Source organism: Carica papaya, chromosome 7 (assembly GCF_054855325.1).
Source record: "Carica papaya isolate Zhongbai chromosome 7, ASM5485532v1, whole genome shotgun sequence".
In the NCBI taxonomy this organism is placed as follows: domain Eukaryota; kingdom Viridiplantae; phylum Streptophyta; class Magnoliopsida; order Brassicales; family Caricaceae; genus Carica; species Carica papaya.
Genome location: NC_142315.1, coordinates 20,387,097 through 20,396,528, shown reverse-complemented (window position 1 = coordinate 20,396,528; position 9,432 = coordinate 20,387,097). Strand labels below are relative to the sequence as shown.

The 9,432-nt window shown below is 28.9% G+C and overlaps 1 protein-coding gene across 1 annotated transcript; it reads left to right on the top strand.

The window, feature by feature from the left end:
- The first annotated feature begins 5,128 nt into the window (after nucleotides 1–5,128).
- Nucleotides 5,129–6,444, top strand: FLA5 (FASCICLIN-like arabinogalactan protein 5 precursor). Its single transcript, XM_022056982.2, has one exon. The coding sequence runs from the start codon at nucleotides 5,234–5,236 to the stop codon at nucleotides 6,089–6,091; it is 858 nt and encodes a 285-aa protein (XP_021912674.1). The 5' UTR covers nucleotides 5,129–5,233; the 3' UTR covers nucleotides 6,092–6,444.
- Nucleotides 6,445–9,432: the final 2,988 nt, after the last annotated feature.

Sequence of the window (9,432 nt, the reverse complement as noted above, 5' to 3'; positions counted from 1 at the left end):
CATAAAAGATGCATATTAAAATGTAGTCCTGCTGCATTTATCTGTTTCACTAATTGTAAATATTGTGCTGACGTTTGTACCTACCGACATTGGGATTCGGGATGTTACAATTGAATATTGAGATATTTGAATTAAAAAAAAAGGGTATAAAAGAACTTTATACTTAATAAAAACTTATTAGATTAGTAGATTCTCGATTATTTATTAAAAAAAGTATAGTTTGGTTAACAACGAAATTATTAAACTAAATTATAAGTTAGTGTCAAATCTTAAAGAATTCATATCGTAATAATTAAAAAAGTTCTGAATTCATGAATAAATACATTTAATAAATTTTTTTTTAAATATTAATACTTCCTAAAATTTAAATGTATTTTAAAATATACGAGAGAGGGTATAAGAGAATTTTACGCTCGATATTAGATTAGTAGTAGATTCTCAATTAATTATCACAAAAATATAATTTGATCAGTAATGAAATTAAGTTAATATAATAAGAAAAGAAAAAAAGAAAAATTAAGAGAGTAATGATGAGGTGGAAATGGAAAAGAAGGATGTAACTTCATAATATTCCCCATATCCAACTAGGATCCAATCATTTATTTTGTCATCTCTTACAGGTGTCTTCTTTTTACAAGACAACATATACCACCTCAGCATTATCTTTATTTATTTATTTTATAATATAAACGAATTTGCATGGTGGGGTCAAATTGAATTCGCCGATTTAATATTATCCCCCCCTTGCACCACAAACTTTTTATCAACATGCTTTTTATTAGCTTTCTACATACATATATACTCGTGTTTTCATACTTACATATGTGTATGTATATCCCCTTACCCAATATAAAAATTAAGAATCTATCAAAAGGTAGCATCCACTAGAATGCGTCATCCTTCAATTCCCACTAATAATAATACCTTCGTTTTCAATTATTAAAAATTAAAAAAAAAAAAAAACCTAAAACTCCACGTACTATGTAATTATTTTTGCATAATTTTCCATCCTCTCTTCTTAATCATCGTTAATTACATATGTAGATGCTCACTTATCATCTCCTAATTAAGTATATGATTTCACATCATATTCAAAAAAAAAAAAAAAAATTACGAAGAGGAAATTTTAAGGTTGTCCTAAAACCACACCAGATGCCGTGTACTTATATCTTGTGTTACTTTGGTTCAATTTAATTAATTTATTTAATATATAAAATTAATTGTTATTTACATATATTTAATAAATTTAAATTCCAAGTAATTATAAAAACATGTAACTTAATTGAACATTGATTGATTTGATTAACAATTCACTACGGATAAAATTTATTGTACGTGTTCATGCTTAAAGAAAATTCTCTTATTCCTTTCTACTTTTCTTTGTTTTTTTGTTTTGTTTTGTTTTGTTTTCAGTTGAATTAAATTAGCACGCATATACTATTATTACTTTTTATTTACTTGCCTTGTTGCACTTGTATCATATTATATATATTATATAATACAAGGACGACATATATATATATATATATATATTTGCTATTAGATAGTAGCTGGCAGCATATGTACTCTAATAACGTATTAGTCACGTAAAGCAAAGATTTAGGTGAATAAATACAAAAAAATTGTATGCTAATGGGGGAATTAGATTAGGTATAACTCAGATTAGTAAGATACCTTGTGGGAGGGAAATCTATATAGCTTAAGGAATATTATTGCAAAAGTTAAAGTGACGGATATATATATATATATATGTTAACTATTATTTTCTTCTTTTCTTTTTATTCTAATAATAATAATAAGCTGATGCATGCTTTATTCCCTTTGGAAAATGAATAGATACCCTTTGCATCCAATGACAATAATATAACATAATACATTTTTGTCTTCCATCCCCTTAATATAGGTACTAATTCCTTTTCTTAAACATTAATTACATTTAATAATATTAAATTAGTGCCATCTTAATCGTTATAAGCTTAAATTAGAGTTAATAATTAAAGTGTGAATGTTGTTAGATGAATGATTCCTGAACCTGATTATGATTATAAATTATAATATATGATCTTATAAATGAAAGAAGATTAATTAATTTATTAATAAAGGAAGGTTCGATACCATTACGGCTCATTAATTAATTTACAATGCACTGAATTTACTTTTCAAGGTGGGGTAATGCGGCCTATCATCGAAGAACATAACAAAAGCCTAACATTTGACTTTGATAAATTAAAGTCAACGTACGAAAATGATAGAATTATTTTTTGATTCCGCCAAATTAACTATAGATAGGTTACTATATATGGTAGAGCCTAATTATAAGTTATCTTTAGTAATTTAATTTAATGGGAGGCACATGTAATTCTTAATTAATTAAGGTGCAAAAGCTATAATAATTTATAATCTAATGATGTGATATTTTTATATTTATTATAATAGAAAATAACTATCTATTTAGTTTAGTTTTCATTCAATTTTCAGTTTTGATTTTATGTTTTTGTATAATTTATAATGTTTGCTTTATCTTTAAAGTGACAAATTTGTTTCAGATTTCAGAATAAATCAACCCTGATTGCATAGGTAGAATTTCTATTTTTTTAAAAAAAAAAAAATTGAAGATGTAAGTTTTAATGCTGAGTTATGAACTCATTTAATTGACATTAAGCAAAAAAAAAAAAAAAAAAAAACTTGCATCTTATAAAAAATTTAAGGCTAATGTGGATTTTTATTCTAGAGTTAAGTAAAGAAAAATGAGTAATGTAGCATAAAAATCCTATTATTATGTTAAATAATATATAAAATTTCAAGTAATTGAAAATTATTATATAGCTTCCCATTTCTTTTAAAAAATTACTTCATAACTTTAATTTCATTTTTAATTAAAAATATATAATATATTAAATGAAATTAATTTTTTGATATAAATATAGTTCTTCTACAAATGAAAAAAAATAAATCGTAGGTAAAAAAGAAAATAGAAATTAAGATTTATCATATTGTAACTACTCACTCTCGCACCACTATTGACTAAAAATAATATTTAAAGATAATTTACTCAATTACTAATATAAAATAATATTATAAATATATAATTAATATTTATTAATCAAAAATTAAAAATTTAGACAGAATTAAACATAAGATTAAAAATATATTAATTATGTATATAGTGATATATAAAAATTATTTAATGCAGATATACCATATACTCGATTTAAGTTTATATTTTTTTTACTAATACCCATCTTGTAACTCATTAATTATGAATTTTAACTCACCTCATATGGGGTGAGTTAATGAGTAATGTGCCCCTATACCCATCTATAAGTTGTAGTATTAATAACAATATTAGCGATAATGATAGTGTGAATATCGATAACAATGTTGATGGCGGGAGAAGAAATGGTGGTATCAAGAAATGATGGTGGTTGGCGGCAACTGAAATAGTAGTAATAACTATAATAATGATAGTAACTACAACAATTAATGATGATAGTAGTAGTTTAATATAATAGTAACAAAGTTCAACAATGATGATGAGTATATTGATAGTAGCTTGACAATTACAACTGAGTGATTATGGTGATAGTAATAACAAAAATAATTCTATTAGTGGTAGTTCTAAGATAGAAGTGGATGCCTAATGATGATGATAGTAATGGCGGTAATAGTAACAATGATTGTAGTAGTTTTGATAAAATAATAGTAGTGATAAGAATACCGATAAAATTGATAATAGTAGTGATTACCAGTAAAAGTAAGAGTAATAATGATAATAGTGTTAGAATTGATATATTCTTACTATTAGATGTACTGGAAAGCAAATTTTTTTTTTTAAAAAAGAACTTTAGTCTTTTTTGATTAAGGCACTACTAAGATAAATAATTTTATCATAGCAATAAATAAATTTTATCCTGAATATTTGATAAGGTAAGGAATTCACCTTTTATACCACCATATGCATTACACCAAATATATCATTTATCTAACTAAAGACTATTTACTTTATTCTACCAATTGTGTCAAACAGAACTTTTAAAGTAAACGGCAAAAAATTTCTCTAAAAAATTTCATATAAAATTTCATGTAGGATGAAAATATATATTTTAAAATTTAGAGTTTTGGCAAATTTTAAATTTTATTAAAGTTTAGATCTTGTGTTTGTTAATTTAAATATGAATTTACTAATAAAGTTTAGAGAACTTTTTGAATTTATTTTAAACACAATTCAAGATAGGTTAAACTAAATAAACAAAAATTTAGTTTGAAACACATATACATATATATATATATATACACGTATTCTATGGAGTACAATAAGTGAAACCTAATAAATTACATTGTAGTTATGCATATTGACTTATATGATAACTAAAAATATTTTCTCTTATATATTTTCGGCCCAACTGTACATACTTGTTGATTTAGGGATAAGTCAGGAGGCCTGGGCTGGTATCTATACTTTGGGCCTAACTAGTTAATCTTTTACGTGAATGCCTCCAAGTTAATCCCAATATTTATTTATATATAAATTAAAAGTAATTTTAAAACTTGAACTTGAAACAAACATGACTTCTAATTTGAGGATTAAAACAAAAATTGTCCTATTTGTATAAAAACATTGTTTTTCCAATGTATTTGATAGTAAAATACACTAACATTTCTATAAATAGTAATTAAAAAAATAAACTTATCTAAAATTTTTTCATTTTTAAAAGAAATTAAAATATATTATATTTATTAAAAAAGACAACAAGTGTAGTTGTAGATTCTCTAAACTCGTAATATATTAGATGAGTTCATTAGACTATCTCAATCTTGTTATTTATTTATTTAGATTATTATGATATTGTTCGGGTCTCTTTATTTATTTATTTTTATCTTTTTTTATAAATGAAATTGAAAGAAACAGAAAATAGAGTATAGAGGAAGTGGAAAGATACAAGGGAAAAAAAGTGTTTAAACTGTTACGTAATTTGAAAAGATCCACAAGATTAATGTCTTAAAATAGACGAGTGATGAATTAGCGCCACCTTTACATGTTCCATGAAAAACCATACAAACGAGAAAATCACTCCACGCCATTCCTTCCTGACCTAACTCTCCATATAAGATCTCATCTCCCCATTGCCATTATCTTGCATCGGCTTTCTTTTATAGGGTTTGATCAGCTTTTGCCATTGAAGATCAAGAGAAGCCAGCTAAGCTTGGCTTTAGGCTTTTACTCCCATTACAAATGGATCCCAAAGCCTCATCCCTTGCCTCTCTCGCTCTCTTGCTAGCTCTATGCTTCACCTCCTCCGTCACCGCTTTCAACATCACCAAAATCCTCTCCAACTTTCCCGATTTCTCCACTTTCAATGATCTCCTCACCAAGAGTGAACTCGTCGGACCCATCAACAAGCGTCTCACCATCACCGTCCTCGCCGTTGATAACAGCGCTATCTCGTCCGTCACCGGCAGACCCACTGAGGAACTCAAGAACATTCTCATGAATCATGTTGTCCTCGATTACTATGATGATCTTAAACTCAAAGGCATAAAAGGTAAAAGCACACTCCTCACCACCCTTTTCCAGACAACCGGAGTGGCTCAGCAGCAGAATGGGTTTCTCAACTGTACTAAAACTGAGTCAGGGAAGGTCTTGTTTGGATCTGGAGTGAAGGGTTCACCATTGAATGCAGAAATGGTCAAGCCAGTTTTCCAACAACCTTTTAACATCTCAGTAATTGAGGTGAGCATGCCCATTGTTGCTCCAGGAATTGGAGCTCCTGTGCACGCACCACCTCCTCCACCATCGACACCACCACCGGCACCTGCTCCCGAAACTGATTCACCCATTGAGGCTCCTTCACCTTCTGATGAAGATGACACTGTTAGCCCAGTTGCTGCACCCGAGCCATCCGCAGATGATATCTCTCCTTCTCCAGATTCAGATTCTGATGCACCTGCTTCCGGGCCTAGCACTGACTCCCTTTCACCGGCGGCCGACGATGCAGAAGATCATTCTGGTTCCTCTAAGATCAGCTCTACCTTCGGCATTGCTGCAGCTATAATCTGTTTGGCTGCTAGCGTTGCTACAGTAGGGTTTTAAAATTAGTTGACGATAAGTGCATGGAGTGAGGAAGAAAGTATGGAGGAGAACGCAGAGAGGCATTATTAACGTTGGCACTCACATCTTCTCCGAAGGGCTAAGCTTATATACCCCGTCTGCAAATCCTGTCTTAGCCACTTAATTTCGAAGGGAAAACGACGTTGTATCAGTCCTTTTTTTATTTTTCTTTTTTCTTTTTAAATTTTGGATTTTAATTTCCAAGTATTAAATTACCGGTGGTACTTTCAATCACCCCCAAAAAAAAAAAAAAAAAAAAAAAGAAAAAGAAGTTATCAATGTTCGTTTTTCATTTTCAAAAGGAGAAATTATAATAATATAATTATATATAAGCATGAACGTTGCAAATTTTATGCCTGCCCTACTGCAATGCATGGTATCCATGTTGTACACGTGGCTTAAACCCACAAGCTTATTACGTTTTCGTTCAGATCCTGGCTCAGACCATTTTGTTCGTGTAATGGATCAGACTAGTAATGTCAATGTGGTAATTCCATTAATAGGCTACGGATGGAACACACTAAGATTTTCTATCAAAATTTTATTTAAAAATTCAAATTTAATTTAATTAGAAACATACATTTTACATCTAATTAGTAATACAATTTAACATAATTATTTAAATTAATTTACTCCATTGTTATTGTTTTTAGTAAATTTTCACTAATTCTGAGTTAAATAAATATAAATTCCTTCAATACATTCTGTATAAAGTTTAAAATTATCCCAAATATAGTCTTGAGAGGAAAATGTCAGATTCATAAATAAGATTAAATTACTCATGATATGCAATTTTTTTTTTTTTAAGAGATCAGCACAATCAATATCTTAAGAAAATCTTGCTACAATAAAGGAGTTAAGAATTGAAGAGACTCCAATATAACAAAATTCCTATCAAGTTATTATAATTTGCTAAACCTAATTACAGTTAATGAAATTTACAAAACAGAAAATAATTAAAGTAAATGTTTAGAGAAAAATAAGATCTTCAAACAATCAAAACTAGCAAACAAAAAACACATTACTATATTATTTTATTGATAATAGTGATGGTAGTTGTAGTGAACGCAATAGTTGAAATTTCAATGAGAGTGATATCATTAATAATAAGAATAACAATGCTAAATATATTAAAAAATAACAGTAAAAATTTTAATATTGATGGCAGTTGTAGTGATAGTAGTTAAGATAATGGTAACAAAAAGATTAGTGATAGTGTTAGAACTCAAAAAGAGTAAAATAAAAATAAACTCAAAGAAAATGAAAATAGAAAATAAATATTGATATAATTTTCTAATATAATTTTTTCAATCAACTTATCGATTTTTAAATAGACAAATTACAGTTAAAAAAAATAAATATAAAGTTTTCATTATCATCAAACTAGATCATAGATACAATTCCTGTAAATAATGTTTATCACTTATCATCTTTCAATAACTTAGTAACTTTCCTTCAGTTTTGTTTTGAAGATCCACTTTACACCAATGGTCTTGTGCCCTTTTAAAAGGTTTACTGATTTTTATGTGTCATTTCTTTTAATAGTTTCAATTTCATCATCTTATTGTCATTTTTCCTCTTTTACAATAATTTTAGTTAAATCACCATATGAAAACAAAGTAAAATGAGTGAAAGGATCTTCAGATTGATCAATTCTAGTTATCTCATAATTCGACATTCATGTTGGCATTCTTCGAATATGTTGAGAATGTGAATTATGTATTGTTTCAACTTGTTTGTTCATTACTAACGTCGTTTGAGAATTTGAAAGATTGTCATTTTGGGCATTTTTAGATGTTACAACTGCTGGAACATGCCACTTTAGGTCTGGTTTGGTTCTTTACCATCCTCTCCATCAAAACTTGTTAGAATTTGTTCTTCAATGACATTTTTTTTTACCGATTTTCATCAAAAATAATGTCTCGACTGATCTGGGTCTTCTTAATGTTATGATTGCATACCTTATAAGCTTTTGGTTGATTACTAACACCAAGAAAAATGCATTTCTCTCCCTTGTTGTCTAGTATTCTCCTATTTTAATTAGGAATATAGATGTATGTTATACACTCGAAAACTTTAAAATAATCTACAACTGGTTGTTGTTCACTTCATGCTTCCTCTAGAGTCATATTTTGAACTACAAATGTGGGACTTATATTTAGAATGTTGATAATACCTAAAAATAACATAATTATCACCCACGTTTGGGTTGTTAAACTTGATGGTACATCATCCAGTCTAAACTATTTTATGTGTTTTGTTGTAGTGTGGGATACTAGAGCAAGACGGGAAAAAACAACATGAAGAGAGGAAGAATTCTTGAAGTGGATCATTAGCACCGAAATAAGCATTGGGCAAGGCTTGCGTTCTGCTTTAGATAGTTTTGCCTCGGACAAGAATAAGAGTCGTGCACAACGGTCAATTTATAAAGGAAAAAGGCGCGCATTGGAAATTTAAAAGCAAATCCTATTCAAATCCAGATTTACGGACAGAAAATCATGGAGATCAATCTAGAAAGCTAGGGATATGTCAAAAATTGAGGGAAGATTGCAAATCGGGAGAGAAGGGAAACCCTAGCACTTTTGAAGGATAAAAGGCAAGTTGCGACGAGTAAAAAAGGGGATATCTCTTCTTCTCGACTTGGCACACAGCAGCTTCTACTGCTTCTGCAATTTTTCTTCTTCGTCTTTCTTCTTCCTTTTACTCTCTAAGAGCTCTTTTATATTGAAAAACCCACTATGAGTGGCTAGCTTACTTTCTTCTCCTAGTTGATAGATCTAACAAACTTCAGCAATGTATTTGTGAGGTCTAATCGAATTAATTTGAGTTTTATTTCAGAGCTGGTATTTACTTACTTTCAGCATCTATATATTTGTTGCTTTGAATCCGTTTGAACATGGCCCATTGAACGTTGGAAAACCAGCAAGTAACTAGCCGAATTCCTCAAATTTGTAATTATTTGAGTGGCTCCAGCACCTAGTGATGACCAATATCACACTGAGGAGGTAAGTAATTTAGTTAACTAGTTCACGCGAATGAATTCAGTAACTTAAATAAGGTCATTCTAGCTCTCAAGGCTATTGGTAAGTTAAATTCTGTGGGCGTTCCCAAGACTACTTGGCAACAAAACACCAACTAATAAATGTTTTCTGGTTAATTTAGAAATAAAGAAGGATTGATTGTTAGAACATTTTTTATACCTATAATTGATTTGTCATAATTTGGGTAAAACAAATTTTTGCATCTATCATCAATTACATTACTAGAGTTGGCTATTTTATTAATTAAGAATCAATTTTATAATAGTTTTATTCTATCTGTAG

Bases quoted from the DNA above. Each gene is read 5' to 3' on its own strand.
- FLA5 (XM_022056982.2), top strand. From the start codon at position 5,234: ATGGATCCCAAAGCCTCATCCCTTGCCTCTCTCGCTCTCTTGCTAGCT.